The sequence below is a fragment of the Mesoplodon mirus genome (assembly GCF_964341445.2).
Source record: "Mesoplodon mirus genome assembly, chromosome: 18".
Taxonomy (NCBI): domain Eukaryota; kingdom Metazoa; phylum Chordata; class Mammalia; order Artiodactyla; family Ziphiidae; genus Mesoplodon; species Mesoplodon mirus.
Window position 1 is genome coordinate 23,321,212 of NC_138994.1, and position 22,577 is coordinate 23,343,788.

At 49.1% G+C, this 22,577-nt stretch overlaps 1 protein-coding gene across 8 annotated transcripts in view; it reads right to left on the reverse strand.

Moving 5' to 3' along the window:
- ARSG (arylsulfatase G) overlaps positions 1-22,577 on the reverse strand; it is a 120,896-nt gene that overhangs the window by 51,410 nt on the left and 46,909 nt on the right. For all 8 annotated transcript variants that reach the window (XM_082604511.1, XM_082604517.1, XM_082604516.1 and 5 more), the window contains exon 2: positions 20,943-21,613. In XM_082604511.1, the coding sequence (XP_082460637.1) occupies positions 20,943-21,160 (218 nt within the window). In that variant the 5' untranslated portion in view covers positions 21,161-21,613. The remainder of the gene's footprint in view (positions 1-20,942; positions 21,614-22,577) is intronic.

A 22,577-nucleotide genomic window follows, 5' to 3' on the forward strand; every position in this document is an offset into this window, starting at 1 on the left:
TCCCAGCAATGCCCGTCCGAAAGCGCTGGCCCGGCCCTGAAGCCATGCTCTTCAAGCAGACGTGCGATGTCTCCTTCTGACAGAATGAGGGCAGGGGAGCGAAGTGCTCCGGCGCTCATGCTGGGTCCGCAGGTGCTGGGCGAGGCCTCCCTCCAGCCCCAGGGAGCTCCAGGGCCCCGGACTCGGGCTTCACACCCCTGCCAGCACTTCCTTCCTGTCCCTCCGTGCCCTGCGGCTGGAAGTAGCACGTGCAGCCTCCCTTCTGTCCATCGATTGCTGGTCCCCTGGGTAATTTCCCAGGCACCGGCTTCTCTCAAAGCATCCCCAACTGCCCACATACTGGGGCCTCAGGGAGTTCAATTCCTGGGGCAAAATCCAGGATTCTGGATGTTGCATGTAGCTGGCAACCGCTACCCTTGGAATCCCCAACTGAGCTCCACTTCAATGTTCATACTTTTCTCCCAAGAAAACGTTCATTTGTACCCAGCCTCTTCTGTTCTTTTCCTCCCAAGATTAAAGCACAAACATCCTCCTAGATCACACTCCTAAATGTTCCTTATAATAATGACTATTGGGACTTCCCTGGTGATGCACTGGTTAAGAATCCACCTGCCAATGCAGGGGACACAGGTTTGAGCCCTGGTCCAGGAAGATCCCACATGCTATGGAGCAACTAAGCCCGTGCGCCACAACTACTGAATCCCACGCGCCGTAGAGCCCGTGCTCCACAGCAACAGAAGCCACCACCATGAGAAGCCCACGCACCTCAATGAAGAGTAGCCCCCACTCGCCTCAACTAGAGAAAGCCAGTGTGCAGCAACAAAGACCCAACACAGCCAAAAATAAATAAATTAATAATAATGACTATTACTATGACTAGATTACTACTACGTTACTACACACTCGGCAACTTTTATTACTCTCACAGCTAATGCTCATCAAGCTTCTAGAATCCAGGCACTTCTCTAAGTCATGAGCACCCATTGTCCCTGGACTCATTCTGGTTTGCAGGTGTAGTTCTGTATGGATTGACCCAAGCTTGTTGGGGTCACCTCTTTATCCACAACAGTGGGAGCAGCTGTACAATTTGCAGGGCCCGGAGCAAAATGAAAATGCAAGGGCCCTCATTCAAAACCTACCAAGCATTTCAAGATGGCGACAGCAGAGCATTAACCCACCATCCACGCCATGGTCCGGAGTTGAATAGTGCTCAACCCGCCCAGCTGCACGCGGCAGCCCTGCTCCCCATTTACATTTCCTGCCCCCAGTTCCTCCTCTCCCAGTTTTCCATGGGGCAGCCAAAGTAACCTTAAAAACTGTTTATCAGCTGACATCATTCCTGGCTAGAAACCCACAAATAAGTTCTCACTGCAGTTTAGGTAAATCCAAAGTCACGGTCGTGGTCTACAGGCTCTCCAGCAGAGCTCCTCAAGCAGGGAGCTGGAGCACACAGATACAGCCAAATATTGATAGCTAGTAGGTTTTCTGAGATCCAGTTCCTCCCAGCCCCTGGGGCAGCCAGGCGAGGCCCCGGGCAACTGGAGGTTCCTGGGCATCCGTGCCCTGCACAGTCCCAGGGAAGCGATCCCGTTAGAGCAGAGAACAGAGAGAGCCCTGCAGGCGGGGTGCCAGGCATCCTTGTTGGAGTCCCACACTGGCCACCTCCAACCACCAGTAGCCTGGGTGGAGTTCCTTGGAATGGGGTGCAAAGATCCTGACAGCCTGCGGAAAGGTGGGGACTCCATGCCCCAGGGGATATGGACCTGTGCGTCATCATCCCTATTCCCACCCCGGTTCCCCCCAGCAGCCACATCACCCAGAGCGGCTCTTCCTAGATCAACCCGAGCTTGTCCCTGCCTCAGGCCCTTTGCATGTCCCCTCCGTCTGGAAGGCTCTGTTCTGGTCTCCGCATGACGGGCCCCTTCTTTTCATCCGGGTCTCAGCTCTCATTTCACCTACTCAGGGAGGGCTTTCCTGACCTGACCACTGTCCACTGCATCACTGTTCTATTCTGTCTTGAGCCTTTATCCACTCGGACCTCGCCTTGCTCGTGGACTGGTCTCCTTGCTTGCCACCCGGCTTCCCCTCTAGAATGGAGTCCCCGAGAGCCTGGGTGTATCTGCCTGCTCCCACCGCCGCCCCCACCCCGGGGGGGCTGGTTCCCCACCTCAGGAAGGCGGGTTCTCTGACTTGGGCAGCTGGAGTCCTGCACTCCACCAGTGAGATGGCTCTTCCCATCTGGGGGACTAGGGCTTCCTCAGCCGGGTTCCCTGCAGGAACCAGACTTTGAGACGCTCCCAGTGGACGTTCATTCCTGCCCTCACCCGTCTATGCCTCTCGACAGATACACACGCACATCACCGCTCAGCCCAAACCCTTCGCTCTGAGCTGCTGGTCTTAGTTCCACCAGCCACGCCTGGCAGAAGGACGGCAGGGAGGGGACCACAGCCCTCTCCGTCAGAGGCTTACACTTCAGCAGAGGGTCAAGACCTACATGGCTAATCAGACAAAATGAGATGAGCCCGGCCAGAGAGACACAGTGAGTGAGGTATGGGTGGTGGAGCGGCAGCGGGGATAAAAGTGCGGGCAGACAGGCGTGGGTTCACCTCCAGCCCCGGCTCCCTCTAATGTGACACAAGACAGGTAACTCCAGCCAGGTCTCAGTATCCTCATCTACAAAGTGGGCACAACCATACCAACCTCACCAGGTTATCTGAGGGATTTGATGGCATGATGTGCATCAAGCCCTTTAGTGGTGCTCCGGGGTCAGAGTAGATTGTCTTTCTTTTTTTTTTTTTTTGGTACGCGGGCCCCTCACTGCTGTGGCCTCTCCCGTTGCGGAGCACAGGCTCTGCACGCGCAGGCTCAGTGGCCATGGCTCACGGGCCCAGCCGCTCCGCGGCACGTGGGATCCTCCCGGACCGGGGCACGAACCCGCATCCCCTGCATCGGCATGTGGACTCTCAACCACTGCGCCACCAGGGAAGCCCCAGAGTAGATTTTTTAATTCATCACAGTCCATGTGATTGTTATCATCACTAGCTAAATGGGGAGAAAAAGCGCATTTCAGGTGTGATAGTGGAGCAGTGTGCAAGGCATAAACGGATGGAATCCTAGGGGTGGTGGCACTCGGCTCCTGTCGGGACCACTTGGGCATCCTATTTGCTCCGCAAGTCCGTACATCACAGGTCACCCCAGCCCTAACGTGCATCCTCCCTGCGAGAGCCCGCATCCACCCCCTCCAGTCAACCTGGCATCACCTCTGAGTCCCTCTGCTGTCCCCCCACCTGAATCGCTTCAGCGACCTTCTGAGAAGCCAGGTACGCTCTCTCCAGCCCGGGTTTGCCCACGGATGGGTCATGCCGGCCCCCGGCTCCCAGTCTTCAGTGACTTCCTTCTGCTTGGCCACGGTAACTCACCACGCACAGGTCCAACCTCCCTCTCCAGCCCCTGAGCCACTGCTGCCTGCCTGCCTGCCTGCCTGCTATGGGTTGAACAGTGTCCTCCCCAAAAGATAAACTCAAATCCTAACCCCCATACCTCAGAAGGCGACCTATTTAGAAACAGGGTCATTGCTGATGTAATTAGCTAAGATAAGGTTATACTGGAGTGGGGTGAGTCCTTAACCCAATGTAACTGGTGTCCTTAAAACAAGAGGAGAGAAACAAGGTCCTACCGTAGAGCACAGGGAACTATATTCAATATCCTGTGACAAACCGTAATGGAGGGGACTTCCCTGGTGATGCACTGGTTAAGAATCCACCTGCCAATGCAGGGGACACAGGTTCGATCCCTGGTCCAGGAAGATCCCACATGCTGCGGAGCAACTAAGCCACAACTGCTGAGCCTGTGCTCTAGAGCCCGCAAGCCACAACTACTGAGCCCACGAGCCACAGCTACTGAGCCCACACGCCTACAGCTTGTGCTCCACAACAAGAGAAGCCACCACAATGAGAAGCCCGCACACCGCAACGAAGAGTAGCCCCTGCTCACTGCAACTAGAGAAAGCCTGCGCACAGCAACAAAGACCCAACGTGGCCAAAAATAAATTTTAAAAATAAATAAATAAAATAAAATAATTTTAAAAACCATAATGGAAAAGAATATGAAAAAGAGTATTATATATATATATATGTATTTTTTTAAAAAAGAGGAGAGAGACAGTGAGGATACCTGCAGGTGAAGACACGGAGGGCAGATGGCCAAGTGACTGAGGAGACAAAGACTAGAGTTGGATTGCCACAAGCTACGGAACGCCTGGGGCTACCAGGCGGCGGAGAGGGAAGGAGCTTCATCTAGAGTCTCAGAGGGAGCGTGACTCAGCCAGCACCTTGACCTTTAACTGCCAGCCTCCAGAACCGTGTGAGAGAACACATTTCTGTTGTTTTAAGCCCCTCTGTCTGTGGTGCTCGGTCACGGCAGCTCCTGGAAACGAACACCAGCCTACAAATCCCCGAAGTTCAGCCCAACAGGACTCTTCTTCCTGGAACACTTCCCATCCCCCTCCCTGCCATCCCGCACCCCACGTGCAGCTCGCCAGCCCGATGCCCCGACTTGGCTGTATCTCAGCCTGCTCTTCCCGCCCCTCTAAATCCCTACCTAACCTTCAAAGCCTCCCATTGTCACAAAGTCTTCCCTTATTCCCCAGAAAGATGGCTCTTGACTCTGACCTCTGGAGATCCTGAACCCTCCTGGCAGTCTGAATGTAGACATTCATCTGACAGTATCTGGGCGCTGACAAGGGGTTTCCGTGGGGCTGCTGATGCCCGTCCCCTGCCCTCACACCCACGCACCCCGACGTGGGCCCATCGGGGCAACACAGCCCTCTCCTCAACAATCGGGCCCACGACCTGAGCAGGGCTATTCAGAATCCAAAACTGGCATTTTCTGAACCAGGCAGAGAGGAATAGCTTTTTCTCCCCACCTCGAATCTCAAGCTAAAATAATATAATCCTAGAAGGGCAAGGGCCTCACCTCTCACTCTAACCAGGAGCCTGAAAGAATGGGTCAGCTGGCTCAGAAGGCCAGACAGAAGACCGAGTCTCTCCAGAGTTTAGTTCATGAGCCAAAGCTGTGCCCCTTTTGTGCTTAGGCTGGTAGAGCTGCGCTTCTGTTGTTTACAACCAGACTCCTGGCTATCTCACTGTAGCTGAAACAGGATAGGGGCCTGGAACGCAACAGGTAACAGAATAAGGTCAATCTCTGCCCTCAAGCTGCACATGGTTCAGAGTCAGAGGTGGGTAACCCCAGCATGTGAGAGGCCTCTGAGGATCAAGTGATCCTCACAAAAGTTATGTGTAAGCTGAGACCTATAGATATACACAAAGTATAAATATCCAGTCTGTTCTCTATGTCTGTGAGTCTGTTTCTGTTTTGTAGATAGGTTCATTTGTGCCATATTTTAGATTCCACATATAAGTGATTGTAAATCATCTATACGACAATAAAAAATAAATAAATACAGTATAAATATCCGTTAACTCTTTGTATGTTTGTCTTAGAATACTAAAAATAGCTACCACATATCACGTGGCTACTATCCTAATCATATTACATATATCATTTCAAATCATCAGAATTCCATTTTACAGATCAGGAAGGTAAAGCAGAGAATGTAAGCAGCTTTCCCAAGACCATGCAGCTAGCATGAACATGCATCTTACTCTGTCTAATCCCTGTTCAGTATCAAAGACCGTAGACCCCTACAGGTAGGAAATGACAGAGCTAGAACTTGAACCCAGTCCAGCCCGCCCCAAATACCATGTTCTTCCCAGGTCCCTTTCCACGTGGGAAAAGGCTGGCTGCAGCCGGGCTGGTCCACAGAAGGAACTACCTTAAAACTAGTCACTGGTCTTGGGCTGGGACAGTTCTGAGACTCATTCTTGCTGGTGCCAACCCTGACAGCCTGACTCACATCCACACAAACCACGTGAGCTCGTGAGGGACACTGGAATGCCTAACTTCCCAGATGACGTCCAAGGGCAGACAGAGGAACCAGAGCATCGGCCAGGTCAGCGTGTCTTCTTCCTGCACGCGAAATCAGAATCCAGAGTTTGCCTTGGGGAGTGTGGAGTTAATGAACACAAAGGGAGTTCAAAAGGGTCATAGAAAAAGTCTTTGCTTGCTAAGCTTAGGGGACTTCTGTTCACTGTGGACTGACCTTTGCCAGTGGGTCTGGGATGCTCAAAGGCTGTGACCCCCACTTCTTCTTGCCTGGTGCTATTGACTGAATGCTTGTGTCCTCCAAAAAATACACATGTGGAAGTCCTTCTGCCCAGTATCATGGTATCTGGAGGTGGGGCCTTGGGGAGGTGATTCCCTTTATATGAAGTCCTGAGGGTGGAGCCCCCAGGATGAGATTAGTGTCCTTATAAGAAAAGGAGGAGACACCAGAGCTTTCTATCTGCCACGTGAGGATGGAGGGAGAAGATGGCCCTCTGCCAGCCAGGAAGAGGGCCTTCAGCAGAACCTGACCCAGCTGGCACCCTGATCTTGGACTTCCCAGCTTCCGGAACTGTGAGAAATAAACGTCTGTTGTTTAAGTCACCCAGACTGCTGTACTTGTTACAGCAGCCCAAGCTGACTGATACACCTGGGCAGTGTCCAAAACACCTTTCTTGGGTACCACCATGCTTGCCTGTGTTTACCACCTGTGCTAAGCATGGTCTCTCCTTGAACATGTTAATGCCATTCTTTTGGAACAGCTATAGCATATTTCTATGGCAAGATGTAACTCTGAGTTCCTCCCTAGACGGTAGGTTCTATGAGGATGGGGCTTCGAGGGGCAACTCCAGCCCCAAACAGAGTGCTTTGGTGGGACAGGGCCGCCCCAGCAAAATCTGGTGAAGGAACCAACAAAACTTGAAGAGAGAGGCCCCCGTAATTTGGTTGGAACACACACATTAGTCCATTTTCCACATAATCGCTTAAGCTGATGCTTTTAGGGCTCAGTTCCTTCCCCACTGTGTGTTAAAGTTCATAGCTTAACTCTCAGGAACAATCTTATGTCCTTTGTTTCCAAGTCTTTAGGGAGCCCTGGCTGTACCTCCTTCTCCAAAATACCTACCGACACCCCACACAGCTCGATGCACTGACCTCAGTGTCACCCTCCCCACTTCCCAGCCCCTGCCTGCATTGGGCAGGGACTAATTAATAAGCAATCAAATGGTCTTGCTCTTTGGAAAGTTTCCTTTGTTTTTCCCCAAATCTATCTGGGTAGGCTCAGACCAGTTCACCAACAGGGGTCCTAATTAAAGTCTGAAACGACATTGTAAAGCGAAGCTAGAAATACAGAGCCAGACATTACAGCAGCCCATGAACAGGAAAATCAACGCAAATTAAGACACAGCCAGACAGAAACCAAAGCAACTCGCCATTGCATCAATTACGCATATTAGAATCGGGGAACGTAAGCACAGGAAACGCCGCCCCAAAAGCCCCAGAGAGATATAACATCACGAAGTGAAGCGTGTCCAGCCTTCATTTATAAGGAATTTAAAACAAAGGATGAGGCCTGCTGTGGCCACTCTCTAAATTGCTATGTGACTGGAATAAAAGCTGTCTGTGCTCCATTCATAATTTAAAGGCTTGGAGGTGGAAATGGGTTTTTAAAATCATCTGCTGAGGCCTTTGCGTGCAGAGGGACACAGGTGGGTAGTGAGACCTGGAAAAGGTTGGAGTAGGACTTAGATGGACCAGCTAAGCTCAGCCTCCACGTTGCCTTCTGTTAAATGGGAAGGATGTTAAGTGAGACCATTGAGACAACCAATAGGAAGGCCCTTTGAAACTGCAAGCAGGGACCTCCCCGGTGGTCCAGTGGTTGGAACTCCATGCTTCCACTGCAGGGGGCCCGGGTTTGATTCCTGGTTGGGGAACTAGGATCCCACAAGCTGCACGGCCAAAAAAAACAAACAAAAAAACACAAACAGGCTTCCCTGGTGGCGCAGTGATTGACAGTCCGCCCGCCGATGCAGGGGACGCGGGTTCGTGCCCCGGTCCGGGAAGATCCCACATGCCGTGGAGCGGCTGGGTCCGTGAGCCATGGCTGCTAAGCCTGCGCCTCCGGAGCCTGTGCTCCACAACGGGAGAGGCCACAACAGTGAGAGGCCCGCGTACTGCCAAAAACAAAAACCAAAAACAAAACACACAAACAAAAAAAACTGAAAGAAAATGTGGCAGCAAATAGCCAACTTGGTGTGTTTCGCTGACTCATTCACTCATTTATCCATTCATCCATCCATCCATCCATCCATCCATCCACTCCTACTCTTGTTTTTGCAATAAAATTGTTCCTGCCAGCCGAGCTTGGTATAATCCTTGGCAAGTCTCCCCTTTCCTTTCCACACTCTTGCAGTGGGCATGTGTGCATGCACTCTCAAGGAAGGACACCAACGAGATATGTGACAACGAGATGGACGCACAGGCATCTCAGGGCCTCCTAGATGGGGCACTTCTGCCCACTGCCACAACCCTGAGCTGAGCCCTTCCAGCCACCATCATGGGCCTCGCCTAGCGAGTGGAGCAGTCCATCCCAAATGCAGTCGATGAATTCAGCGCTCAGGGCCCCCGGAACGTCTGAGGACACACAGGATGCCCTTCGCCAGCTGCTCAGTCCACGGGTCCAGCCTTAAAATGCCCTATCCCAGCCGTCCTCTCCCACTAGAATGCCAGCCAGACCCCGCAGAGTGAGGGCTGTTTATTGTTTGGATGCATCCGCAGCACCTAGGACAGTGCCTGCGGGGTGCAGTCCCTCTACGAATATTTGAGTGAATGGGCACCTTTCAATTCTGGGTCTTTGCCCTTTCTTTTCCCTCTGCCTACAAAACTCTCTTGTCCCCCTTCTGGCTAATTCCTACTCATTCTTAAGGGCTCAGTGTTCAGGTCCTAACCAATAAGCTTTATGGAGTCCCTCCTGGCTTCCCTCTGGAGAAGTGGCCTTTCTTTCCTGTGGTCCCACAGCACTATCTTTCACATGCTTCTACCTCCGAGCTTCATCGCCCAAAAGGTGAGAAGCCCAGCACGGACCTTTCTCATGTGCGCCTGTGACCGATGGATTCTTAATGTGCTAATTCTGTCCCCCCCGAATGTCAATTCATTACATCCAACTCAGCTTATAAAAGCCCCAGGGGTGGGAGAGACGTCAGGAGTTCCTGCTCTTCCTTCTAAAGGATGGCTTTCCTGTCTTTTTTTTTTTTTTTTTTGCCACCAGGCTGTAACCCTCTTAAGGGCAGAGCTGGCTGAGGTCTCCCAGTGTGACTCATGACCTGCCCTTAGTAGAGATTTGGTGTTGAATGACTGCAGTTGGAAGGCTTAAAAACAGAACAAATGGCAGCCACTGGAGAGGCCATTTTGCACCGACACTTGCGAAGCAGGCTGGCACCAAGGTCTCACGGGCGAATATCTCAGCTCCTCTTCTCTGAGATTGGCTGTGACCTAGATCATCACATTCCTGCACGTCCCCGTCTGCTACACAAGGATAAAACCCACAGTCTTCACCTTGCCCCAGTGGATAGGTGGGCATCACGTGATTTTTATGTGTATTTGACCTACTTACCGAAGAACAAAGAGGCAAAACTGCCTGTCCCATGATGTTGAGCGTTTACAAGGGGAAGACAGGATGGGACATCCCAGAGCAAACAGCTCAGAGGTGAAGATCACAGACAAGAGGCTTTCTCCCTAATGAGGGTCCTGCACCCCAAACCTGAATTACTGTATGGGGTCAGGGGGTGGGGTGGACAAAGCTGTAAGGGGATGACATGGTGGGGGGAGGGTCTTTCTCTTGCTCATATAAGTCTCGTTCAGAAAGTTCTTTCTGCCCTCGCTCTCGGGGCGTCTACCAGACCTCACTCCCCTGCAGTTTCCAGTGCCAGTCCGGCTCCTGCAAAATCCCAAAGGCAGCAGAACGGCTGAGAAAGTCCTGAGAGGTAACATGTACATGAATTTCTGCAAAAAGTCAATTCTGAAAAAAGAAGTCACAGCCGGCTTTTGAGTGCATTGACAGCTCACTTCATTCCTCACCGGGGCCCTTTAGAGAAACCGCCTCAAGCGCCTGGAGCCTCTGACCTACCAGGGGTGAACATTGATCTCTGATTCCAAGCTCAGCCACTGCCTAGAACTCTCAGTGCTGCAGGGACTTGACTCAAAATTATAATGAGGGCAGAGAAGGCGTGAAGCAGGGAGGAAGAGAAATCAAGGTACACAGTTAACAGATTACACATCAATTTACAGAAGGAAACGTTATGTACAATATACTGTCACCTTCACCCCTATGTTCACTGCAGCACTATTTACAATAGCCAAGATATGGAAGCAATCTGAGTGTCCATCGACAGATGACTGGATAAAGAAGATGTGGTATATACACACCGTGGAATATTACTCAGCCATAAAAAAGACTGAAATAACGCCATTTGCAGCAACATGGATGGACCTTGACAATATTATACTCAGTGAAGTAAGTCAGACAGAAAAAGACAATTAATGTGTGATTTTACTTATATGTGGAATGTAAAAAAGAAAACAAATGAACAAACATGACAAAATAGAAACGGAGTCATAGATACAGAGAACAAACAGGTTGTTGCCCAAGGGGAGAGGGGATGAGTGAAATGGGTGAGGAAAATTAAGAGGGACAAACTTCCAGTTACAAAATAAATGAGTCACAGGTATGAAAAGTACAGTGTGAGGAATAATCACTAACTATGTAACACCTTTGTGTGCTGACAGATGACAAATAGACTTTATCATGATGATCATTTTGATATGCATAGAAATAGCAAATCGCTGTGCTGTGCACCAGGAAATAACCATAGCCTTGTAGGTGAATTACGAAAACAAGCAGGAACCTGTGGGGCACTCCTGGGCACAAAAGCCTTTCCATGTCCCCCATTTCTTGTTTGTAGGAAATAGGCTTCATCTAGCCTCCTTGACCTTCTCTGAGTTCCAAAGACCAGATTCAAATAGTTGTTAATCAGGGAAGGGAGGGGATGCAGAAGCAAGGGAGGGGCAGTCAAGAAAGAGCAGTGCAGCCTTGGGGCAGGTCCTGGTTCCCCCTCAAAGAATACACATAACAATATATCTTGGAGCTCTTCTGTAGGAACTCCCCCACCCAGCCAACTTCAGGCTGAGCACCAGATCCCTGGAGCCCTGCCCTCTTACCTCAACACCAACCAATCAGAAGAAAGCCACACACCCTGCAGCCCTCATCCCGAATTTTGCCTATGAAAACTTCTCCCCCAGAACCATCAGGGAATTCGGGTTTTTTGAGCACGAGCCACCCGTTCTCCTTGCTTGGCCCTGCAACAAAACTTTTTCTGCTCCAAACTCTGACTTTTCAGTTGGTTTGGCCTCCCTGTGTTTCGGGCATATGAATTTTTTGGTTGGTTTGGCCTCACTGGGCATTGGGCACACAAACTTGCATTCGGTAACAATTGTACTTCAAAAACAAACTCAGAAAAAAGAGATCAGATTTGTGGTTACAGGGTGGAGGGAGTGTGTGCCAAAGATTGAATGACGGGGTCAAAAGGCACAGACTTCCACCTACAAGATAAATAAGTGCCAGGAATATAATGTACAACATGATCAATATAATTAACGCTGCTGTGCATTATATATGTTATGTATTTTGAGAGAGTAAAATCCTGAGTTCTCGTCACAAAGAAAAAAATGATTTTCTATTTTTTTAATGTTGTATCTCTGTGAGTTGCTGGATGTTCACTAAACTTACTGTGGTCATTTCATGATGTGTGTAAGTCAAATCATTATTCTGTATGCCTTAAACATATACAGTGCTGTATCTCAATAATACTGGAAGAAAAAAGAAAATTAAAAAAGAAACGATACACTGCCAACTTCATTTCTGAGTCAGGCTGGCAGACAATTTAAGTGAGTGGACAGTATCTGGGCTTAGCTGGTGGGGTCACTGTTGTCTCACTGTCACTGGTCATCCTCCTCCCTCCAAGACACCTATGGCTCATAACCGCTCAGGTCCTCAAACCCCAGTTTGGACAGCCTAAGTCATTGCTTGAATCCAGTCACCCAGCCAGGAGACTTATTCAAGTTACTTCTCAACCCAAGAATTTTCAAGAAATACGTTGCTTGCTCATCACAGGTGAAACTGAAACCAGGCAACTCACATTGGGGCTTGAACCCACGTTCTTTTTTTTTTTTTTTTTTTTTTTGCGGTACGCGGGCCTCTCACTGTTGTGGCCTCTCCCGTTGCGGAGCACAGGCTCCGGACGCGCAGGCTCAGCGGCCATGGCTCACAGGCGGGCCCAGCCGCTCCACAGCATGTGGGATCTTCCCGGACCAGGGCACGAACCTGTGTCCCCCGCATCGGCAGGCAGACTCTCAACCACTGCGCCACCAGGGAAGCCCAAACCCACGTTCTTTTAACTGAGATCGCATACCTGGTCTCAGGACTTAATGAAGCTCAGGTTCTTGACATCTCATCGCAGAAAGAATTCAGTGAGAGACAAGGTAATAAGTAAGAAGTGGGTTTATTTAGAGAGAAACACACTCCAAAGACAGAGTGTGGGCCATCTCAGAAGGCAAGAGCGGCCCCAGGGTGTGGGCTTGTCAGGTTTTATAGGGCTGGGTAATTTCATAGGCTAATGAGAGGAAGGAGTATTCCAGCTATTTTGGGGAAGGGGTGGGGATTTCCAGAAATTGGGGCACTGCCCACTTTTTGACCTTTATGGTCGGCCTTGGAACTGTCATGGCACCTGTGGGTGTGTCATTTAGCTTGCTGATGTGTTACAGTGAGTGTATACTGAGGCTCAAGATCAAGTGGAAGTCGACTTGTCTGCCATCTTGGACCTATTTGGTTCTAATCAGTTTATGTCCTGTCCTCGGACTATGTCATTCTTTCAAAGGTTTTGCCCTACCCCCTTCCCTCCTGTTTCAAAACTAGCACCAGCCTTTCCCTGGATGCTCTGTGGGCAAGACCCAAACTACTGCTGCATTATCAAGCTCATCCACTGGGTTCTCGTAGAGATTTAAACATTGTTCAGACCACTTGAAATGCTGGCTGAGATGCCCATGAAAGGTATTTGTCCTTTTCTCTTTTTTAAAGTATGAGCAATTTCACTCCTCTAACCCCTATTGTGATGCAAGTTTTCTAAGTGCTTGAAAAGTTTAGGTTTTAGTGGATTACGAAGTCCCTGGCATTTTCACTGAAATTCCAACATTTGGATTTTCTTCTGGTTATCATATCATTTTAAAACTTGCAAATGTTCAACAGCACTGCCCAGCTCAGATTTGCACAGGACACTGGCAAAATGGGAGCTCACAATGTCAAAGGCAAGACACGTTGGCTGTTGTACCTACTGACAAGGGCAGGAGGCCTTGCTGCCCCGCAGTGCACATGTGGGCCATCTCTGGACATAGGGAGCCCCAAACAGCGATGCTCCCTGAGAAAGAGATGCAGCAGCTTTCATGTTTTTCACAAATAAATTGTTTACCGTTCTCCTGGTGGGAATGTAAGTTGGTGCAGCCACTGTGGAAAACAGTATGGAGGTTCCTCAGAAAACTAAAAATAGAACTACCATATGATCCAGCAATCCCACTCCTGGGCACATATCCAGAGAAAACCATAATTCAAAAAGACACATGTACCCCAGTGTTCACTGCAGCACTATTTACAATAGCCAAAAGACATGGAAACAACCTAAATGTCCATCAACAGATGAATGGATAAAGAAGATGTGGTACATGTATACAATGGAATACTACTCAGCCAAAAAAAAGAACGACATAATGCCATTTGCAGCAACATGGATGCAACTAGAGATTATCATACTAAGTGAAGTTAAGTCAGAAAGAGAAAGACAAATACCATATGATATCACTTATACATGGAACCTAAAATATGACATAAATGAACATATCTGTGAAACAGAAACAGAATCAGGGACATAGAGAATAGGCTGGTGGTTGCCAAGGCGGTGGGGGTGGGGGGAGATGGGGGAGGGATGGATTGGGAGTTTGGGGTTAGCAGATGCTAAACTATTATATACAGGATGTATAAACAACAAGCTCCTACTCTAGAGCACAGGGAACTATATTCAGTATCCTGTGATAAGCCATAATGGAAAAGAATATGAAAAAGAATGTGTGTATATGTATAAGTGAATCACTTCGCTGTACAGCAGAAATTAACACAACATTGTAAATCAACTATACTTCAATAAAAAATAAATTAAAAAGAAAAAAAAAGAAACCTCACCAAAATGTACTTTTAAAATGGGGCCATTTGGGACTTCCCCAGTGGTCCGGTGGTTAAGAATCTGCCTTGCAATGCAGGGGACGCGGGTTCGATCCCTGGTCGGGGAACTAAGATCCCAAATGCTGCGGGGCAATGAAGCCCGTGCCACAACTACTGAGCCCGCCCGCCTCAACTATAGAGAAGCCCCTGAATGCCACAGTGAAGAGCCCGAGCACCACAATGAAAGATCCTGCATGTCGCAACAAAGATCCCATGTGCCACAACTAAGACCCAACGCAGCCAAAAATTAAATAAATAAATAAAACTTTTTTCTAAAAAAAAATAAAATGGGGGCATTTGATCATATGTAAACCAGACCTCATTAAAGTGGATTCCGAAAAATGCTGGTCAAGAAAAAAATTGTTTATCATCATCATCATAAATTGCTTAATGTGGTGAATCTGCAAGCTGGATAACCTGCACTCGCATGTCAGAGAGCTGACTATAAAAGTAAAAACACTTCTTTCTCTCTGGGCCCCAGTTTCCCCCATGTGATACGTGATGTGGATGCTCTTTGATCTGAGCTGCTGGAAATGAGTTCAAGGCCATGGGGTCTTAGGCCACAATTCCCATTTTATCTCCATGGAACTGGAGTTTAGGAAGTCTGAAAAGGGACACCAAAATCAAGGCTCTGAAAATGTTGCTTCTTCTTTTTCCCCCGGCCGCACCATGCACCTTGTGGGATCTTAGTTCCCGGACCAGGGATTGAACCCGGGGCCCCAGCAGTGAGAGCTCAGAGTCCTAACCACAGGACCGCCCAGGAAGTCCCAAATTTTGCTTTTCTTTCCCCAAGGATTCCTTTTTCTTGCAACCATGATGACATCATAATTATGCTGTGAATGGTGCCTCTTCTGACCACAAAATTGGCAAATTGCATCGACCATAGTCAGCTGGAAAAAAACATGAATGGGGACTTCCCTGATGGTCCAGTGGTTAGGACTCGGCGCTCTCCCTGCTGGGACCCCTGGCTCAATCCCTGGTCAGGGAACTAAGATCCCACATGCCACGTGGCAGGAAGGAAGGAAGGAAGGAAGGAGGGGAGGAAGGGAGGAAGGAAGAAAAATGACTTGGGGACTTGGTGGAGGAATGAGCAGAATCAAGCAGATTCCGAGAGGACAGCTGAGTCTCACGGCCCAGCTTGGGGAAGGATGAGGGTCCAGCACAGACAGAGGGAGGAGCTTCTGGAACAAAAGCTGAGCCAACATGCTTGACCCTCCAGCCAAGGGAGGGGGATGGGAGGAGAGCAGGGCAGCAGAGCCAGAGGTTCAGGGGAAACATAAGAGCTCACACCTACCAGGGACCTGCTGCTGTCTTACATGACTTAACCCATTTCCTCCTCAAAATGACCCATGATGATGCCACTACTGTCCCATCTTAGAGATGGTCAGACTGAGGCCTGGCAAAGTTTAGTCACGAGCCTGGTGTCCCAGAGCTAGTAAGTGACAGAGTCAGGCAGCTTGGTTCCAAGTCCCGCTGTGGTTAACTCGCCTCTGCCTGTCCGGAAGCTTAGATCCAGAAGTCCGAACCCAGGCACACAGATTTTGTTGAGCACCTACCATGCTCCAGACATTGTTTTAAGCACTGGAGCCATGAACAAGATAGATTAGACAGTTCCTCTAGGGAGCTGACATTCCAGGATGAGAGACAGGCAATAAAGAAGTAAACAAAGATCATGTCGGTGGTGATATGGGTCATGGGAACAAATCAGGAGAAAAAGTGAGAGACACGCTTGGTGAAGGGTTAGGGAGGTCAGAGAGGCCTCCTCCAGGATGTGACATTGGAGCTGAGACTGACCGGCCACTCAGAGCCTGAGGGGAGAGCTTGCCAGGAAGAGGGAAGGAACAGCCAGTGCAAAGGCCCTGAGGCAGATGGAACGTGGGGAGGGGCTTGGAGATGAAGTCAGAGCCAGCACAGGGGAGATCGAAGGCATCTGCAGCCCTGGCAACCACACATTCTTGGCCGGTGGAGCCTCCTGTCCAACGGCTGCATCGATGACTGACATCTCAACCACATCTCTCAGTTGCCTCTTCCACCTTCACGGCACAGAGGTCCTTTGTCAGCTCCAGAGGGAGGAGAACTATCGAGACTCTAATCTGCACCTCCTTCGATGGCCTCCTTCCCTCTTCGTGGCAAAGCCAGCCCAGGCCTTGAAGGACACTCTTGGCAAATTCACCTCTACTTCCCAGCCCTTAACGATAAGGCTCTAGAGTGAGAGCACGTTGATTCAGCCACTCGCTAACTCTGGGCGAGTTACTACCTTGATTTCCTCATCTGTGAGAGAAGAGAAGCATCAGGTGGCAGCACGAAGTGAACGGGGCGATGCCCAGAGCCTGGTGCCTTGCAAGCACTGGTAAGGGTTAGTTACTGTCACAGCTGTTGGGTTGATTCAAATACAGCTGTTGGCCCGGTGTGCACGGGCCACGTAGAGATTTACTGGTGTTTGTCCCTGGACCCCGTTCCTCCTTCTATGAGTTATATCACTTAGACCTTTCCGTAGGCAGAGTAGCAAATTCACACTGACAATTCAGATGGATATTGCTTTCTCACAACAGTAAGAAAAATAACCATAGCTAACATTTATGTGCGTCTATGGTGTGCCAGGCTCTGTGCTAATGCTCACATAGCTAGTTCTTCATTTAACCCTCACAACATCCTATGAGGTGGGTGCTACCATTGCCCCCCTGCAGAAGATGAAAGCAAACCTCCAGGGAATGAGGTGGCCCGTCCAGGGTCATACAGGTGGAAAGTATTAGAGCTGGGATTTGAACCCAAGCCATGTGGCACCAGAACCTGCCCTCTTAAGCAGGATGCTTAATCTTCAAAGCAACAAGCATCTCATGCGTAGGTGCTGCGTTTCAGAATACGTTAGGAGCGGAGGCACAGATATGTGTAGTATAATGGCTAATTATAGTATTACAGGTGTAGTACAAATTATATGTGTAGCAGTAATGTCTCTGGGTTGAATCGTGTCCCCCCAGATTTCATGTCATTCCAGAACCTGTGAACGTGACCTTATTTGGAAATAGGGTCTTTTCAGACGTAATCAAGTTAAGATGAGGTTATACTGGATTCAGATGGGCCTTAACGCCAATGACTGGTGTCCTTACAAGAAGAGGGAGGTTTAGACACACACTCAGGGAGGTATGTGAACTGTGGAGGTGGACGATGCAGGGGTGAGGCTGCAAACCAAGGGCTGCTGGCAGTCACCAGAAGCCAGGAGAGACACCTGGAACGGACTCTCCTTCTGAGGCTCCAGAAGGACCAACCCCGCCTGTGCCTTGATTTAGGACTTCCAGCCTCTGAACTCTGAGAGGATAAATATGACTAGTGGCCTGTTTGAGGCCACTAATTTTTCTTATAAGTCTAGTTGATTGAGTATGTTGTGCTAGTTTCAGGTGTACAGCAAAGTGATTCAGTTATACATATATATATTCTTTTTCATCTTCTTTTCCATCATGGTTTACCCCAGGATACAGTTCCCTGTGCTCTACAGTAGGACCTTGCTGTTTCTCCATCCTCTATATAATAGTTTGCATCTGCTAACCCCAAACTCCAAATCCATCCCTCCCCCACCTCCCCTCCCCCTTGGCAACCGCAAGTCTGATCTCTACGTCTGTGAGTCTGTTTCTGTTTCATGGATAAGTTCATTTGTGTCATATTTTCGATCCCACATATAAGTGATAGCATATGGTATTTGTCTTTCTCTGTCTGACTTACTTCACTTAGTATGATCATCTCTAGGTCCATCCATGTTGCTGCAAATGGCACTATTTCATTCATTTTTTTTTCCCACACGTGGGAACTAAGATCCCACATGTGCAGCATGTGGGGTCTTAGTTCCCCGACCAGGGATCGAACCCGCACCCCCTACAGTGAGAGCGCGGAATCTTAACCACTGGACCGCGAGGGAAGTCCCAATATTTCATTCTTTTTCACGCAGGCCACCTAATCGGTAGTAATTTGTTGCGGCAGTCCTAGGAAACGAACACACTAATTAAAGGGAGACAATAGAAAAGACAGTTTCTCAAGTCACCCTTAGCCCCTGTTTGGCAACAAGCGTTCTTTCTGAAAGTCATGGTTCCCCACTGGCAGTGAGTAGGCAGGGAAAAGCCCGTGATGAATCAACCCCTGGCCTCACAGGAAGCTTGCTTTCCTGTCAACAAAGCACAGAGTGAAAAGCCGTCAACCCTGGGCCAGAGGGCTGTCTGCCTGGCCACTGTCACAAGGCTCCGATGGAGAGAATATTTTCATCCAAGAGAGGAAAAAGTAGCAGAGCCCACCCAACTGTATTTGCCTCTGGTCCCCGAGATGCCCTTTCCACTCAGGCTGAGAGTGTGCAGGTGGGGACAGCTCATAAGAAGAATCCCGAGGCTCACAAATCTCAGTTTAAATAATGGGCCAGATATTTCCCCACAAACCCACTCGACACGAAAAGCAGAAGTTCTTAAGCACTTGGCAACCCAGTTCCCTCTGAGGATCTGTTAAATGCTCTGCATTGACTCTCAACCCTAGGGAGAAAAAAAAAATCTGACATGCAAAATTTGGGGTGACATTTCAAAGCACCCTGAACTCCTGAAGCCCATTTACTGATGAACAAATACTTCTGGATGGCCTACTAGGTGCCAGGCACCGTGCTAGGAATACAAGGGTGGAAGAAGAGACAAGGCATTTTTCTTCCTGAAGCCCAGAGCTAGAAGGGCAGTATATAATTTCCTGTGGCTGCCATAACAAATTACCACCAACTGGGTGGCGTACAATGATAGAAGTGTATTCTCTCACAATTCAGGAGGCGAGAAGTCTGAAATCAAGACGGCAGCAGGGTTGGTTCCTTCCGGAGGCTCAGAGGGAGAGTCCGTTCCAGGCCTCCCTCCAGCTTCTGGTGGTGTCTTTGGCTTGTAGGCACATCACCCCATCCTCTGCCCCCATCTTCACGTCACCTTCTCTGCTGCATGTCCCTCTGTGTCCCCTCCTCTTCTTACAAGGACACCGGTCGTTGGATTTAGGACCACTCTAAATCAAGTAGGATATCACAGAGGTCTTTAACTAATGACACTTGCAAGGACCCTATTTCCAAATAAGGTCACATTCTGAGGCTCTGCGTAGACATGAATTTGGGGGTGACGCTATTGAACCCAACACAGGTGGTTAAGCAGTCACCATGGAGAGCAGCAAAGGTACACCTGAGGCATCCAAGAAAGGGTTCCTGAGGACCTCATGTGGAATTAGGAACCAGATGGTGAGTAGAAACTAAAACAGGAGTAGCGGAAGGTGCATCAAGAAGAACTAATCACTATATGTATCAATGCAATAGATAACCAACAGGGACCTGCTGTACAGCACTGGGAACTCTGCTCAATATTCTGTAAGAACCTGTGCAGGAAAAGAATCTGAAAAAGAATGGGTATATGTATAAATGAATCACTTTGCTGCACACCTGAAATTAACACCACATTGTAAATCAACTATACTCTAATATAAAATAAAAATTAAATTAAAAAAAGAAGAAGAAGAAGAAGAACTAATCACATAGGTGAGGCCCAAACAGAGGGAGGCAACAGCTGAAGAAGCCATCAGACAGGAGGGGCCGTGCAGAGGACCAGTGCAGAGGACCGGCCGGGCTTGTACACTGCTCTTCGGAGTTTGGATTTTATTCTTGGGGTCACCAAATGCCTTTGAAGGATTGGAAGCAGAGAAGTGTTTCTAGAAAGTTCACCTTGGCTGAGGTGAGGAGGATGGATTGGAGAGGGTGAGACCGGACGCAGGGACACCAAGTGTCCCTATCTCAGGGGAAAGCTCCCGGCTTAAGGATGCAAGTGGCTGAAACTCCAGAGACACCCCATGTGTTGTCCTAACCAGCCGGTTGGGATGATCCCCACGGAGCCAACAGGAGGGGTTTAACCCAGGCAGGTGGGATCTGAGCGGGCCAGTCAGATCAACGTCAGCCCAAGAAGAAAACCGATCTAACATATTCGTAAAACTTCGGCCAGTTCAGATATACACCTCCTCCCCTTTTGTGGTCCCTTAGCGTTAAGTGCGCCTTAAATGGACCAGTAAGTCCTGTCCGCTCACAGATAAGTAAGTCCTTTGGCCTTCATGCGCCCCACTGACTTTCAGTCACTCTTCAAGGGCACCTGCTCCCTTAAACCCCCAGGCTGGGGTCCACACCCTGCCCACAGACTCCAAAAACTCCCGATGCAGCCTCTCGGATTAGATTGTGATCTCTACTTTCCTTTCAACCTGTCTCCACTACGAGAGCTTGAGGGTAAGGATTGTTATTTGTTCACCTTGGTGTTCCCAGCTCCTAATACACACACACACACACACACACACACACACACACACACACTAAGCATTATCAGAATTCCCTGGCAGTTCAGCAGTTAGGATTCAGTGCTCTCACTGCCGGGGCCCCAGGTTCGATCCCTGATCAGGGAACTAAGACCCCAACAAGCCGTGCAGCATGGCCAAAAAAAGAACAGTTATCGTATGGACAGATGGATGGATGGATGGCCGGACTCCTTCATGATGCTGTACTGGCTTCAAACCAAATTCATCCATCCGTTAATTAAATCAACATGGACCCGTCAATTGCTCTTTAAGTGCTTTATGCGGCCCCCTCCCCCCAAAAGAGTCAGGATAAAATATCCAAAGAGATGCTGGCTTGACACCTCAGACTCACCTCATTCCTTCTGCAGCCATCTTATCAAGGTTGGCAGTGTCCTTCGTTTCTGCCCAGTTTGCTCCCAGGTCACCCCACCCCATGTCATCTGCCAAAATGATCACGAAATTCGGTTTCTGTTCTCTTGTTGCCCCACTGAAGCTAAAATCCACGAGAGGATAAAGACATCCCAGGAAACTCACCCCCACCAACAAAACCTTTACGAAAGGCCAGGCCATGGCGATCAGGGGAGGTTTCCAACTGTGTGTGCAGTGACGCAGTGGTGGAGTTTCCAAGAAGATGCTGGTGGTGATGGTGGTGGTGATGCCTACAGGGATGGTGGGTGCTACGGAAGTGAGGCCCGCGTCTGGAATCCTAATTCACGAGAGTCGGGAAACTCACAACCCTGAACTTGACTTTCTCCAGCGTAGCCCCGTAAGGTGACGGGTCGTGTGCAGCAATCAGACCTCAGTGTCAACAACTGCTCTTTGGCCACTTAGGAAATGACCCCTCTGTGCTCAGAGATGTGAGAGCCGGAGCACAAGCCTTGCATCTATTCGGGGCTCCAGCTGGCGAGTGCGGGATAAATTTTCACATCTGCAGAACACCTGGACGGTCTAGAAGCCACAGTCAGTCCCAGTCGAGTTTCCAAGTTCCAGATGGTTGAAGGCTTCATGTGTCTGTAAGGTTTCCTGAAAGAACAGAAATTGACGAGAAAACAGAGTTAAAACTGCCGGTGCAGCTGTGTTTTACTCAGTAGCTTAGGAAATAATCACTTTTCCACGCCGACAGATGTTTTCCTTCTTATTCGACTACTGAATGGGTTCATCGCTTTCTCCACCTGAGAAATAGTGATGCTAATATTTGCAATAGACCTATAATTACAGGGTTGGAAGCAACAGTAGAGATGATCTCTCGTAACCCGCTCACGGAACAGAGGAGCATATACCGAGGCCCCGTGCTCCGAGTGGAGGGGCAAAAGGACCAGCACCGCAGCACTCTGTGAAATCCCAGTGCACCCCACCTCCTACCTCACTGTGCTTCTCTGATTCACAAGAAATTCCCAAACTAAGTGCGACCTTGTCAAAACCCACAAGGATTCTAGAAGGAAGGGTGAGACCCTTATTACCTTATTACCAAGACATGATTCTTTCTAAGTCATGCCGTAAACTAGCATTTCTATATAAAATTCTTTTTTTTTTCTTTTTGGCCACACCTTAGTTCCCTGGCCAGGGATTGAACCTGGGACCTCGGCAGTGAGAGTGCTGAGTCCTAACCACTGGACCGCCAGGGAATTCTCCAATAAAGGAGCAGTCTGTTTTTGTTTTTGCTTTTTTGCCACACCGTGTGGCATGAGGGATCTTAGTACCTGTACCAGGGATTGAACACAGGCCCCCTGCAGTGGGAGCTCGGAGTCTTAACCACTGGACCACCAGGGAAGTCCCTCTATATAAAATTCTTGATAGAAATTAATTGGGAAGAAAAGGAAAGGAAAAAAAAATCAGTTAATGGTAGAATCTAGGTGGACAGTCTAGGGAGCTCACTGTAGAACTCCTTCCATTTTGCTGTATGTTTGAAATGTTTCATAATAAAATGTTAGGAAAAAATGTCCAAAAAATGTTTAATGGAAATGTGTCCCTTTATATCTTGACAATG